General features: G+C 36.0%; 1 protein-coding gene across 1 annotated transcript in view; it reads right to left on the reverse strand.

The window, feature by feature from the left end:
- Positions 1 to 16,325, reverse strand: part of TEX10 (testis expressed 10) — a 62,513-nt gene that overhangs the window by 22,671 nt on the left and 23,517 nt on the right. Inside the window, exons 6-11 of the mRNA XM_001925941.6 lie at positions 13,165 to 13,403; positions 12,294 to 12,429; positions 10,374 to 10,549; positions 8,755 to 8,932; positions 3,497 to 3,585; positions 2,214 to 2,347 (exon numbers count right to left, since the gene is read on the reverse strand). Of these exons, the coding sequence (XP_001925976.2) occupies positions 2,214 to 2,347; positions 3,497 to 3,585; positions 8,755 to 8,932; positions 10,374 to 10,549; positions 12,294 to 12,429; positions 13,165 to 13,403 (952 nt within the window). The remainder of the gene's footprint in view (positions 1 to 2,213; positions 2,348 to 3,496; positions 3,586 to 8,754; positions 8,933 to 10,373; positions 10,550 to 12,293; positions 12,430 to 13,164; positions 13,404 to 16,325) is intronic.

Genomic DNA, 16,325 nt, shown 5'->3' on the forward strand with positions numbered 1-16,325 from the left:
ATCTATGCCTGGAATCTGAGGCCCATTAATTCCCACATAATGCTTCTTCCAATAAATCATAATAGTTTTAAAAACATCAGAAACTGCCTATCCTACAAAACAACGACTAATACTACTGCTGGCAAGCGCAACCCACACCACTCTAGTACTCAAGGCCTTAAACTCAGTCTTTCTTATTAGCTATCTCCATTTCAGGAGATTAAGATAAAATTTCAGATATCAAACAATTAGGTTGGTTACCCAGTTCATTATTTTTCACTTTTTAAAATCCAGTTTTTGGGGTTTGTTTTTGTTTTTGTTTTTTTCTCTTTAGAGCTGCACACAGGCATATAAAAGTTGCCAGGCTAGGGGTCGAATCAGAGCTGTAGCTGCCAGCCTACACCACAGCCACAGCAATGCAGGATCTGAGCCATGTCTGCAATCTACACCACAGCTCACGACAATGCCAGATCCCTGACCCACTTAGCCAGGGATCAAACCCGCATCCTCAGGGGTACTAGTCAGATTCATTTCCTCTGAGTCACTATGCAAACTCCTAAAAGCCAATTTTTTTGAGAGCCTACACGTGAACAGAGTACCAAGCACTAGGGTAGCAGAGAAGAAAGTATCATTGGCATGACCTAAGTATTATAATCAGAATCACACAAAGCCATGAGAGAATTGTGTTAAGTATCTGCAAAGGTATAAGCCCTCAGAGATAGAAAGAACATAAAGAACATACAGGAATAGAATGAAGGAAGTAGTAAAGAGATCAGTTGAATAAAATCAATTGGTACAGCAACAAAACAGATGTAAGGTTCTAGAGACTACCCTGCTGAGGACACTGACAGAGGGATTAAAGAAAAAAAGGGCATTCGGCCTAGCAATTAGGAGTTACAAGAAAAGACTATTTAGTCAATGTTCTGGTGAGAAGCCTTCTGATTTGTTTAAAAAAATGTATTAGCCAGCATATAGCCAGAGAACATAACCTCAAAATTTTTAAGAAAGAAATTAAAGAAATAACAGAAATTATAAAATGTTTTAGAATCAAATTCTCAGAATTAACATTTATGATGTTTTTACATATTTTACATATTTCTAACATATGATTTTGACTTATTAGGGTAAAAGATCAGCCCTATTAATTCCAATCTAAAACATGTCCATAATTAATTTAAATTAATTTAAACATGTCAATAATTAATTTAGACATGTCAATAATTAATTTGAATTTCACTATAAACTGTACCAAAACCTAAGATATTAAAATTTAAAGTTTATTAAATATTTAAAATTTACAACACTTGTGAAGATTTTTCAGAAAATCAAACTACCTGACAAATAGTGAACATATTAAAAGTTAAACAGTTTTAAATAAGTTTGTAAAAGGAATTAAATATAATCCAAGTCCCCCTTTAAAATGATTGCTTAATTTACTATATTTAGCTAAACAATTAAGATTTTTAAGTTGGGAGTTCCCGTCATGGCACAGCGGAAACAAACCATGAGGTTGCAGGTTCAATCCCTGGCCTCACTCAGTGGGTTAAGGAACCGGCATTGTTCTAAGCTGTGGTGTGGGTCACAGACATGGCTTGGATCTGGCATTGCTACAGCTGTGGTGTAGGCCAGCAGCTACACCTCCAATTCGACCCCTAGCCTGGGAACATCCATATGCTGCAGATGTGGCCCTAAGAAGCAAAAATAAATTAAGTTGAATTTTAAAACTTAAGGAAAAGTTAAGATTTTAAATTTAACTTTAATAAAACTACACACTAATTCTTAAAACCAAAGGAAATGCCAAATATTCTTTTCTGTTTAGAAAAAAAGCCACCTTCAAGGATAATAAATCCTACTTAACTCTTATTCACCCTTCAATACCCAAGTCAAATTCTTCCTTTTCCATGAAGCCTCCTTTCCTTTCTATCTTATGCTAGATAAAAGAAAATAACTTTGACCTATCCTTTCTATCTTATGCTAGATAAAAGAAAATAACTTTGTACGTATCATTCAGATTGCTATTCTATTCTAATGGCATAACATAATGAAAACACTCTTCTAGAAACGTACATCTCCCATCCAAAGATTATAAGCACTTTCAGAAGAGGGACTGTATTTTATACTACTCTGAATCTCTAAAAGTATCTTATACAAGGAAACCCTGAAATATAGTAACCATCAGTAGTTGATAAACTGAATCCTCATAATCCTGAGTTTCTTGTAAAATGCACAATTACCTCTGTTACGTCCCAATGGTGTAAAAATTGATCCAAGTCAGTAAGGTAAAGCAGCACAGGTGAAAGCTGTGTCTGGATGACATGAGGAACTCCTCGAAGGCTCTGAAGCCAAGTCAACTCCTCTTTTGAAAACCCTAATTTGGGTACCAAAAAAGTCAATTTTTAAAAATAAATAGAACAAAGCAAGTGACAGTCTTCATTCATTTTTTAAAAATAGAGATTACATGTTTCTTCAAGTTAAATCCTTCTTCAAGCTACCTTTGTTTTCTCTGAACCTCTGCATTTCACATAGTACTTAAAAATGAAAGGCAAGCAATGTAATGTAATGTAGTAAAATTCATATAATTTTGTACACAAAAGATGTGATCTGACTCAATCTACAATACAGCAAGAAACAAGTTCTACCCCTTATGTTGGGGGCTTTACTACTTTACCTGAATAAATGTGAAAGTCACAATCACTCTAATAAATAGCAGGTTTAAAAAAGCACATGAAGAGTTCCTGTTGTGGCTCAGCAGTAACAAACCCGACTATTATCCATGAGGATGACAGGTGGATCACTGGCCTCACTCAGCGGGTTAAAGATCTGGCATTGCTGTGGCTATGGCGTAGGCCGGCAGCTGCAGCTCTGATTCAACCCCTAGCCTGGAAACTTCTGCATGCCACAGATGCAGCCCTAAAAAGCGAAACTAACAAACAAACAACAACAAAAATACAATAGGAATAATACTTAGGCATGTAACATAACATTTCTAGACTTGTTTTACTAACTTTGCTTTGAGGTAAATGGAAAGTAAAAACTGGTTAACTGAAATCGGACGTTCTTTCCATCATGCTTAAATTTAAATACATTTTAAAATGGATATTCTATTCATCAACTTTTTAAAGTATGCAATGGGTTTCAAAACTTAGATCCAGGAGTTCCTGTCGTGGCTCAGTGGTTAACGATCCAACTAGGAATCATGAGGTTGCGGGTTCAATCCCTAGCCTTGCTCAAGTGAGTTAAGGATCCGGTGTTGCCGTGAGCTGTGGTGTAGGTTGCAGACACGGCTCAGATCCCAAGTTGCTGTGGCTCTGGTGTAGGCCGGCGGCTACAGCTCTGATTAGACCTCTAGCCTGGGAACCTCCATATGCCGTGGGAGCAGCCCTAGAAATACCAAAAAGCCAAAAAACAAACAAACAAACAAAAACTTAGAGCTAAACAACTAAGACAGTAAATCTTAGGAGAATCTTCATAACTAGGTTTTTTTCCTTTTCTTAACTTGGCAGGTGAATGTGGTTACCTGTAAGTGTTGAAAATAAGAAGCTGAAATAGTCCACATCACTCATCAACCACTCTTTAACTGAAGACTTCCATCCAGAAAATGATGATCTATAATAAACAATGGGAGAACTATTACTAAAAGTAACCAACTTGAAGACTCAAGAATAAAGCACAGTATATAACCATTTTTCTTTACTGAAAGCAAGTATGGGGAGTTCCTATTGTGGCTCAGTGGGTTAAGGAACTGACACTGTCTCTTTGCGGATGTGGGTTCAATCTCAGGCCTAAGTGGGTTAAGGATATGGCACTGCCACAAGCTGCAGAGGAGGTTGTGGTTAAGGCTGGGATCTGGTATTGCTGTGACACAGGCCACAGCTGCAGCTTTGATTTGACTCCTGGCTGAGAAACTTCCATATGCTGAACATGTGGCCATAAAAAGGAGAAAAAAAAGTCTGATTTAATAGCTAAAACAAAATCCACTGTATGTATTAACTTTATATATAAGGGTTCAACTACCATAATATGGAAATTTTAACTATTAACACATATCTATGTAAAGATTCATGAAAAGTATAATTGGTCCATATACATGGTACACCTTAAAAAATTTCCACCCTACTTGAAGAAGCCAAGATGAAGTTTTGTTTTTCAGTAGTAGGTTCAGCTGTTACAGATTTACTACTTTATAAAAAGTCTTACCTTGCTTATATAAATGAGTTAAACAAGCTCCAAATTCCTACCTAAGCAAAAGTATCTTAATTACACAAAGAATACTTCACTTTAAAGCCACTCTAAGGTAACTATGTGTTCCTATACTTTGCAAAGCTGTAACTAGGTCTGCATCACAATAGCGCAGCTGAAGTATTGGTAAGGGGACTCAAGGGAATAGTTAAATGTAAAGCAGCTTCTCATTAAATGAGGATTATCTGGTTCCTGCTACGAGATGGCTTCCTGTGACGCCTTTAAAAACTCTCTTCAAGGTAAGGCTAAGAAGGAAGAGAGCAAATGTCAACTATGGATATGGCAAAATAAAATTATAAAGCTGAGAATGATCAGATAAAACAAGCTGAGATTAAATTTTTATCACAGAAATATGAATAAATGTCAGACAAAATTAGGAGTTTCTAATTCAACTAAAACTACTTAAAATTTTAAACCACTAAAATAATTGTATTTATTAACATTCTTAAAACTTGGGGAGTTAAACATAATGGAAACATTCTTCTGAGTATCATTCCCACAATAAGCAAAGGGCTATGGAAGAAAAATATCACAAACTAAGAGGTTAAAAAAAAGTCAGAGATGTTCAATGGAAAGAAGTACAAAATGGTGATTAGAAACTAAACTGATATTTTCTTGAACCCAGTGAAAACTGTGCCATCCAGTGGCTAAAAGGGGTAGTAAATCCATTGAAGAGTCTAGTTTGGCCAAAAGACAAGCAAATAATCACATTGTCCTTAAAACTATGAGGACCATATATGGTGTCTAAGCCAGAATACTCCTGAGAGTAAAAGGGGATGCTATTACTAATTATGCTGAGACAAAGAAGTAAACCAGAACTGTTCCAGGCAGTTCGTCAGCTCACTTCTTCACCCTACTTAAAAACCAAGCCAATTTTCTCAATTCAAGAATTCCTGTTTCTGGGATTCCCGTCATGGCTCAGTGGTTAACGAATCCGACTAGGAACCATGAGGTTGCAGGTTCCATTCCTGGCCTTGCTCAGTGAGTTAAGGATCCGGTGTTGCCGTGAGCTGTGGTGTAGGCTGCAGATGAGGATAAGATCCCACGTTGCTGTGGCTGTGGTGTAGGCCAGCGGCTATAGCTCCGATTAGACCCCTGGCCTGGGAACCTCCATATGCCACGGGAGCAGCTCAAGAAATGGCAAAAAGAATTCCTGTTCCTCTTACATTTAGAATGGGTAAACAACAAAGTCCTATTATATAGCAAAGAGAACTATAGCTAATCTCCTGGGATAGACCATGACGGAAAAGAATACAAAAAAAAAAGAAAAAATACATATATATGCCACTTTGCTTAAAAGCAGAAATTGGCACATTATTAATAACATTAATAAAAAATAAACAGAACTTCTCCCTTCTTTGATATTTTTATCTAAAAGTGTTAACTTTTCCACATTTATGTCTTACGTTCCTAAACCCAGTTGTAAAACTAGGGACAGAGAGGATAAGGAATGAGTAACGGCCAGTAGAACACAGGTAGATGGGTGGTGGGGAGGAAACAAACTTTAAAAACCTCTAAGTGGATAGTAAAAAGGGTAAAAAGAGCAATTCTAAGTACACTTTCTAAAAGATGAAATGAACACCAAAAGTTTTTGGTTATAGGTTTTTCACACATGGAACAAATGGATATTTTTTGGTGGTAAGTTGCTCTTAGATAAATTCTCTCTACTGGAGACAGCAGAGCATCAGAACTACAATACATGAAGTGAGCTAGATCTCACAGTCCAATTAATTTAAGAGACCAAAGTCACAAATGATTAAAGTAATATTTCAGGAAAATTAATCTGGCAACGGTGCACAAAACAGTAAGACTACTGTAACAGTACAGGTGGGAGACAATGAAAAAGCTGGCTAGTTTATAGTTATGATCAAGAAGAGAAGGGAGTATTTTGAAGAGAAAACCAAAGCTATGAAATAACCCAGGCTATTTCTAAGGAAACAAACATTATTCTTAAATTCTTTATCTATGAAAAGTAATAAAATAATAATGCCATTAGCCTGCAAAAGTTGAAATGTCCAAATTTTTTATTATTTTTTAAAAAGAAATTACTCTGAATAGGAACAACACACTTACAGAAAGAAGTCTACTAATAGACTCTGTGCAAATACTAAAAAGCAAAATTTAACTTGGGGGACTTTTAATTACAATGACAATCTGCTCTTAATGATTATAAACCCCTATTACCACTGTTTGTAAATTCATTTTCTCAATACCACCACAAATCCAAAAAAATTAAAAAGGCTTTTCAAGAAAATCCTTGACAAAAGTTATTATGCATGTCAATCATAAGTGATGTTGATAAAGATATTAAATATAACTTCTAAAGATAATTTCAAGCAGTATTCAAAAGGTGCTTTAATTTTTTTTCATTTTCACATTGATTTTTTTTTTAACTGAAGCATAGTTCATTTACAATGTTAAAGCAGATTTCCAATGTTAAAGCAATGAATGTTAAAGCAAATTTCCACTAGTTAATATCAAAGGAACAGAGCACCCTCTACTGGAAGTTAGTAAATATGAAACCATTTAAGTTATAGAAAATGAAATAACTTCTTTAAAGGCCTAGCATTAAGTAACTGCCTGCAAAGTAAGTACAGCCAAAAGAATTAAAAGGATTCAAACAGGTATTTGTACATCAATGTTCACAGCAGCACAGTTTATAATAGCCAAAAGGTAGAAACAACCAAGTGTCAATCAACAGATGAATAAACAAAGTATGGCATATACATACAAAGAGCAGGGCTTTGGTTTTTTTAAAAAAAACTTCTAAGGAAGAAACACATGGGAAACTAATAAATATTTAAAGTACTTAAAGATAAGACTAGGTCTTTCTCTAAAGCACATAAACAAGAAATAAACCTTGAATTTCCATATGTAAACAACACATTGCAAACAGCTCTCTTCTGCTAAAAGGAAAAGTTATAAAACACACTTAGGGTGACAATATTCAAACGTATATCCTATATTGCTATGAAGAGACTGGCAAATAAAACTAAAGAAAATCTGCCAGTTAAAAGCGAGCAGTGAGCTACTATTTAACTGGGATAGGGGAATCTGTATAAGAAGTCACAAGGAAGCTAGTCTTTAAACTTTTCAGCTACAGCCTAGATTTCAATTTCTGCCTAAAACTGTATCAGACCCTGTATGTATGAGCCAATGAGTAATAAATACTGCTGAATACTCAAGTACTATGCCTGATACAAATATAAGGTTTTAAAGGATACTCTGAACACTCGCGATATGAAACACTATTAGCTATAAAACCTTCCCAAGTAAAATGGTACAGTCACTATGGAAAATGGTATGGCAGTTCTTTGAAAAATTAAACAGAAAATTACCATATGATCTGGCAATTCCACTTCTGGGTATATAGCCAAAAGAATTAAAAGGATTCAAACAGGTATTTGTAAACCAATGTTCACAGCAGCACTGTTTACAACAGCCCGAAAGGTAGAAACAACTAAGTGTCAATCAACAGATGAATAAACAAAGTGTGGTATATACATACAATAGGATATTGAATACTCATCCTTAAAAAACGAAATTCTGACATGCTACAATGTGGATGAAACTTGAAGAGCTATGCTGAGTGAAATAAGACATAAAAAGGGCAAATACTGTATGATTCTACTTATATGAAGTTACCTAGAATAATCAAAATCCAGAAGATAAAACAGTGATAAATAGGGGCTGGAGGAGGGGGAAATGATCGATGCGAAGTTTCAGCTTGGGATGATGAAAAGTTTTGGAGATGAACAGTGGTGCTTGTTGCAAAACAATACGAATATACTTATTGCCACTTAACAGTTTTAACTGTATACCTTTAAAGGTTGTTTTATGTGATGTACACTTTGCTACACACATACAAAGATACTGCAAGTGATTACTTGTCTGAGTACACAAACTTATTTATTTCACCGGCCACATTAAATTCTGAGCTCCCTTCCAGAAAAAAAGATCTGTGTCGCAATTTTATAACACCAAAGGTTTTTTTTTTTCTTTTTGAGGGGCCATACCTGCGGCTTATGCAAGTTCCCAGGCTAGGGGCTGAATCAGAGCTGCAGCTGCTGGCCTATACCACAACCACAGCAATGAGGGATCTGAGCCATGCCTGTAACCTACACCACAGATAATGGTAAAACCAGATCCTTAACCCACTGAGTGAGGCCAGGGTTCAAACCCATGTCCTCATGGATACTAGTGGGTTTGATGCCGCTGAGCCAAAACAGGAACTCCCTATAACACCTAAGGTTTTAAGCACAGTTCTCCTCCCTGCCTTATTATATACTTTTGACAATTTTAACCCTTCTTCTAACCTACCTATACAATTCACTAACTTCAAATAGTCTTACTATTCTAGTGAACTTCCTCTATCTAGCAATAATATCAACAGTTTTAATTGTTGCATTAAGAACAAATGCAGGGATGAGCAGTATTCACACTTCAAAAGCCTTCTGTAGTTCACTTCCAATAAAAGGGCAGGGGGGAGGGGAGAAAGATTATCCACTTAAAATACAGCTCACTTGAGCATGCTACCTCATGTGCAGTATCCCGATAAGCATGGCAGCCAAACTTGAACTTAGTCTTCCCATAATACAGCAACGACTTAACCGAGAAAGCAAATCAGCAGGCAGACTGGGTAGAAAATATACAAGCTGAACCAAAAGCTGCTGAGATTCTGCTGGGAGAACCACGACAGTGCCTTCTTGTGGATCTAGTGGGGTAGGAAGACATTAAATTCAACTAAAAAAGATATACAAACCAGAGTTAAATTAATAAAGCAGATTAAGTGATTATTTTCACTGTCATATTGAAATCTAATAAATTACATGGAAAAAAGTTTCATCACAAAGCATATTTGTATGGTTTAAAGTATTATCTAAAGTAAAATGCTGAAAACAATAAGGTACATTTTACCCTGTAATAATTTCATAACATTCAAATGTGTTATTTGAAATAAGAACTATGATGAGGTTAAAGGGACTGGACACAAGGAGAATAAAAAAAAAAAAAAAAAAAAAAAAAAAAAAGGCACTTCTGCCAAAGAGTTATAATTATCATACCAACCTAATTTAAAGCCAAACACCTGTTTGTGTATACACACACAAACACAGTGGCAATACTGAAAAATGCAGATTTAGAAATATTATCCACAAAAGGTATAAACAAACCAAATGTCCATCAACTAATGAAGGATAAATATTAAGTGATATATCCACTTATGGAATGGAATACTACTCAGCATTAAAAAGAAATGAAGTACTGATACATACTACAAAGTGGATGAATCCTAAAAATAGTATGCTAAGTGAAAGAAGCCAGATTCAAAAGATCCATGTTATAAATTCCATCCGTAAGAAATGTCCAGAATAGGAAAATACACAGAGACAGAAAAGTAGATTACTGGTTGCCAGGAGCTGGGGAAAGAGGGAATAGGGAGGGACGACTAATGAATAGTACAGTTTCTTTTTTGGCATGATAAAAATATTCTGGAATTAGACAATGGTGACAACTTCACATTCTTGGGAATATGTTAAAAATCAATTAACTGCATACTGTAATATGGCAAATTTTATGGTATATGAATTACATCCCAATAATGTAAATTAACCATGTATATATTTCAGTTTGCTTAATTGATATTTTTCCTTAAAAAATGAAATAATACCAGGGGTGAATAAAGAACTATTAATATATGCAAGTCACACAAGAAATTAATTATGATTAAATAAAATTTGCCACCAAAGTGTCAAAGGAATTTTATAAAAATACACGATCAGTTCTGAATTTATGAATAACGTGGCTTAAAAGACAATTTAAGAATTCAACAAGGAGTTCTCTCATGGCACAGCAGGTTAAGGATCTGGTGTTTTCACTGCAGTAGCCTGGGTCGCTGCTATAGCACAGGTTCAATCCTTGACCCAGGAACTTCCACATAGGGCAGGAAGGGAATATAACCACTAACTTTCTAAAACAATTTTAATAAATAATACTTACTACAGAAAATGAATTTACTGTTTGTTTTGTTAATTTCACCACTATATAAATTAACATAATAATTTAAAGGAAAAGCAAGCCTGAAGAGCTCCTCTTTGACACTTCTTTCCTAAATCAGGGTAGACCAATTACTACTTACAGTTAAACAAAACTCTTACCATAGATTCGGAGAGCAGTAACTTGTAAACTTCTTAGTAATTCTTTATTTGCTCGTGCTGCAGCAGTATGGATAATATCAATAAGCTGTGTTGAGAGCTCAGGGTTTCTAGAGCCAAGATGAGCAAGTTGCAATGGTAAACCAGCCAACCAACGGGATAACACTTTACTACGATACCTAAGAAAGGCCAAGGAAGAAAAATAAAGTGTAATTTTCAAAGACAAGGGAAATAAATTTAAATGAAAAATATTTTAAGCTTAAATACACTAAAAAGTGACAAATCATTTACCAATAACCCCACATTCACTTATTTAAACATCTGAGAGCCTGCAGGATGGCCATCATCATTTACTCAGCTGTAGCATTTTCCAAGGTTTTACCCACTATATTAAAAAGTCCATGTAATCTGGGGCACTGTGTAAACTGCATTTTTATCTTAAAGCATACACATCCTACCTAACTCTCCATGAACTATTTATACTAATTAGTGTTAATTACTATTCCATGTTAAGTCCCTGATACATTTAGTGTAGGGTGTCCCCACACTAAATTGCTTCATAACTTGTGTTATTTTAGTTCTTTCATATTTCTGCTGTTTCCTTATTCGGGTAACAATAAGCAGTTTTGCTCTCTGCCAAGGGTTTAGTGATTTAAGCAAGACCTTTGTAACTCAGACCCGAACTTAAGTCTCAGTTCTATTACCCTTTAGTTTCATGACACTCACCAACTTATTTAACCTAAGTTTCTGTTTCTTTCTGTAAGAGAGAAGCAACAGTACCTACACCTCAAAGTACAACAATACTGTAAGGACTCAAAGATGTCCGAAACTACCTATCTATGCTGAGGTATCCCAAATCTCTATCTTCTATCCAGTCATCATCTTCTGACTATCCCAAATAAATCTCAATCTCACCATATCAAAAAATTCCTTAGTTCTACTCTTCATGCTGTCTATCTCACCTGATAGCACCAAACTAAGCCAGAAACCTCATCTTTTGTTCTCATTAAAAAGAAAGTTTATTGACATATTTTTGTCATACAGTATTATATTAATTTCAGGTATATACTACATAATGATATGACATTTGCCTATATTATAAATGATTACCATTTTAAGTCTAGTAAACATCAATCCTCATAGAAAGTTATCACAGTATCACTGACCATATTCCTTATGCTATATACACATCCCCTTACTTAATTTATAACTAAGTTTGTACTTCTTTATCTTCTTCACTTATTTCACATACCCCCTTCTACTGCCCTCATTCTTATACCATGAGGGCAGTATACCCTCTTATACCATGTCCCAATATGTCACTAAGGGCTAGTGATTCAACCTTTATTAATTTTTCTAGGAAGCAAAAGAAAAGGTGGAGGCTACTACAGGTCATTCCAAATATCCTTCAGCTGTAAGTGGACAAGTGGAACTATATGCTGTATCTGCTCAGTTATGTATATAAAGATTACTGGCACTATTATGTATGCTTCGTCATAAATTTTATCTTTTCCTAAATGCAACCAAATAGGATTAAAAAGTATGAATTTCTCCCAGTACTTAATCACTCTATCATCTTATTTAAATTAAACAGACTAGGGAGTTCCCATCGTGGCACAGAGGAATCCAACTAGGAACCATGAGGTGATGGGTTCGATCCCTGGCCTCACTCAGTGGTTTAAGGATCCGGCGTTGCTGTGAGCTATACTGTAGGTCGCAGACACGGCTCCTATCTGGCATTGCTGTGGCTGTGGTGTGGGCCAACAGCTACAGCTCCAATTGGACCCTTAGCCTGGGAACCTCCATACGCCATGGGTATGGCCCTAAAGAGATAAAAGTAGTAATAATAAAAACTAAAAATAAATTAAACAGACTACAAAATCACTTGGTAAGAAAAAGGCAAAATAACAAAGGAAATTTTACCTGACTCTATAAGATCTCAGTTCTTCTTTCTGATAAATTTTACTGAAAAACTTCAGTAACAAAGTCCGAACTGGAAGGGAAAGGCATCTCTGCTGATACAATGTATAAACTGCCTTAATGAGAGACTCCGTGGCCTCTAAAAACAGAAAGAAAATAACTGAATATGAATCAAAAATGTTTGTTCACCAGCACTCAAATTCTTCTAAAAAGCACAGAAATACTTTACTTTGTTCCTATGACAAAGCAGATCACAGCCACAAACTGATGCCTCCCACCAAAATCCTACAGCAATGTTGCCTAATACAAAAGTCAAACAACCAGAGATTACAGAAAAATTTTCCTAAGAGACAACAAACCTAGGTAACAATGGGAAAAACCAGAATACTAGAAAGGTGGAGAAGATGAGGACCAAACAGGAAAGTTCTATTTCTGAATGAAAAAAATTGCTAAGTCCTGCTAAAAACAGATATAATGCAACATAACTTTAAGTTAGAAGAAAGGTAAGGAGATAAACAGAATTTAGCAATTTCTAGTCAAATAGTTCAGAAGAGGGTTTTCTTTATCATTAGGCTCAATGCCATTTCATCTTAGTAACACCTACCTCCTTTCATTCCAACTCTGTAATCTAGTAGAAATCCTACCAATTAGCTTCAGAGTCAACCTACCCATAGAGAAGGGGATGAGCTGAGCCCATGAAACATTTCTGTGTTGAAGTAGATATTCCTTTATAATTATTTTAGCTACCTTTTATGGCTTGAATGTAAGTAATATGACCACAGGAAATGTATGAAAGTAATCAATTCAAAGTTAGACCCTAAATAGAATGCATAAGAGCTCCTGACTCAAGTAAGGACAAAGCAGTAGCACCTACCTCTGTTTGGTTGTATCTGCATTAACCTCCAGGATACCCCAAGCAATCTGTTCAGCTGTTTACTATTTAGCCTAGAGCCATCTTCAAGGGTCTCTGTTATAAATTTCCTTATCATTTCTATCCAATTGGAATCCTTCTGCAAAGTTGAGGCATTTGCCAGGGAGACCATGATATCAGACAATGTTAAATTCAGTAAGAGATGATCTACATTATTGGAGAGCACTGTGCAATGCTTGATGCTAAAAACAAAGACACACACACATCTATAAGCGTTATACCTACCACACCTGCTTCACTTAGACTACTTAAAGTAATCTATCAATGGGTCAAAAAATATTCCTCCTAGAATAAATTGCCAAGAAGGAAGGTATATAAAGCCATCGTTTTATAAATAAACCATTCATTAAGGAATCAGGGTCATCAAGGCATAAATTAAAAATGCACACTGTTCAGTTTATTACCTGAGTTGCTATTCACATGAAAAGTACAGGCCCTTAAAACACTGCTTGGTAATTTTAGACGTAACTTGGAGTTAAGACTTGAAAACCTCAACACATTTGAAGATTTTCTTTAAGCAGATACTTATATTAGGATGGAGGTCACAGCAGACTTTGATTCAGCTTCTAACTAATCTTGACTTAACAGAATCACTAATTTCTCCTGGTCACAATTTCCTTATGTGTGAAATAAGAGACCAGAATGGATAAGCATTATCATGAAATGACTTAAGTTTTATGATTCACATGTTAAAATCATTTCTTTCTAGCCAAATCATATCTTTCAAAAGCTCAAAAGAAATTCAAAGAGAACTTCAAATAGAATACCTTAATAAAAATAAAATGTCTTTGCAACTTAGAATATAAATACTCATTTATTTTCATGTTTATTTTCATGTTTACTAACATGTAGTGTTGATTTAAAAATACTTATATTTTACTTATGTATTTAATTCTGGAATATAGTTGATTTAAAAGAAAAAAATAATCTTGGATTTGGCATAAGCAAGGACACAGCAGTGAGGAAACACAAATACATGAGAAGGGAAATAAAATAAATTTGGTGCTATCAAGACATTAATTGTAGGGCTAGGAATGACAAATGAGCCTAAAAAAGTAAAATGGGACAAGATTATGAAGAGTTGAAGGCTAAGGACACCAAAATCAACTCTGCAGGCACAGGAGTACCATGGCTAAAAACTTCTTCCAGATGGCTAATTCTGTGGATGGAAAAGTAAAAATCAGAGTTGTATGACTCTAAACAAAGAAGCAGCTGCATGTCTACACGAGTAATATAGTCAAGACAGGACAAGTGCAAGAACCAATGCTGGCACAGACTAGGAGAAAGGGGGACATTCAGGAAGAATAAAAATTATCTGGATTTGAAGTTTGCTTAAATATATACATGCATGTGAGTTTTGGGATGATGAGGAATGAAGGAATCAAGAGTTCCAGCACTGGTAAATGGAGATGATGTAGCAGAGAGGAGTAAAATATCCAAAAAACAAATTCTACTGATGACATGTTGAGCTTAAAGTGTCTCTGGTATAAATCCAATCTGACTAGTAGCCATGAGGATGTGGGTGCGATCCCTGGACTCAATCAGTGCGTTAAGGATCTGGCACTGCAAGGAGCTGTGGTGTAGACTGCAGATGCACCTCGGATTTGGCATTGCTGTGGCTCTGGCGTAGGCCAGTAGCTGCAGCTCTAATTCAACCCCTAGCCTGGGACCTGCCATATGCCACACCTATGGCCTAAAAACAAAAAGAAACAAAACAAAAAAAATTAGAAATTATCCACACAATCACCCCAACTAGAAAATAAGTTGGGAAATCTAGTTTTTATTTTGTGTAGTCATATGCCCAACTAAAAACAAGTACTTTTATCATTGAGAGAGGGGAGAATGAATGAAAACTGGAACAGACGACTAGCAATCTATACCACAAACCCAAAATTACTAGTAGGTTCTCTCTGCCAAAATGCTCAGTGCCCAAAGCCAAAGCACATTTTACACTAAGTGGACCACACAAAAACTCAACTGCAACACTTCTTCACCACAGGTAGAGCTTTCCAAGATCTACCTAGGTTTATCTCAAATAGCATATTCTATTACTGTCTGGAAGATCTCATTAGACATTGCAAACTTGGGAGAATTCACCTGGCTCCTCCATTAACTTATACAGAATTTTAAAGTCTAAATATTCCAACCACTAATTCTATGAGGAAGGCGGGCCACTAGAGAAAACCTCACTTTCAGTAATGATAGCGTAGGTAATTAGACCTAATCCCCTTCCTGAAAATAACTTTTAGAAACTGGATGAAATAGTTTTTAACAACTCAAAAGCATTCAAGAGCTAACAAGATAATGAACACTTACTTGGCCCCAAATTCTAAGAAAAAGCAAGATCTCAGGGGTCAAGGCCTAGTCCTGAGGACAAGTGCTAATGCACCCCCAAAAAAATGGAAAACTGAAGTAACCTTTTAGAGGCATCCCAGAAAAAAGTCAAAGTCCAGGGCCTGGAGTTCCCTGGCTCAGCTATTAACGAATCCAACTAGGAACCATAAGGTTGCAGGTTCGATCCCTGGTGTTGCCGTGAGCTGTGGTGTAAGTCAAAGACGTGGCTCAGATCCCAGTGTTGCTGTGGCTCTGGCGTAGGCTGGCGGCTACAGCTCCAATTAGACCCCTAGCCTGGGAACATTCATATGCCGCAGGTCCGGCCCTAGAAGAGGCAAAAAAAAAAGCCCACCATGCTTTTGGGCCTGCCAAACAGGGGGACTTTTGTATATTATCCCTACTCTAAGCTGGATCCTTACAGGCTTCTCTTTCAGGATGAAGGTGAAATGGAATTAAAACAGATTTTACTCAAAACTTAATCCCAGTCTTGCATCCTCTCAGTAGTTAAAGTAACATGTTCCCCAACTAGATCTACAGATTCAACACAATTCCAATCAAAATCCCAGCAAGTTATTTTGTAGTTATGGACAAACTGACTCAAAAGTCTATGTGGAAGGGCAAAATACTTAAACTACCCAACATAAGACTGAAGTAGCACAAAGCTGGAGGACTCATACTACCCAATCACCAAAATATGAGTGAAAAAGTTTGAAATCTGCAAAGAATTACCAAAATGTGACGGACATGAAGTGAGCAAATGCTGTTAGAAA

This window comes from Sus scrofa, chromosome 1 (assembly GCF_000003025.6).
Source record: "Sus scrofa isolate TJ Tabasco breed Duroc chromosome 1, Sscrofa11.1, whole genome shotgun sequence".
NCBI classification, from domain to species: Eukaryota; Metazoa; Chordata; class Mammalia; order Artiodactyla; family Suidae; genus Sus; species Sus scrofa.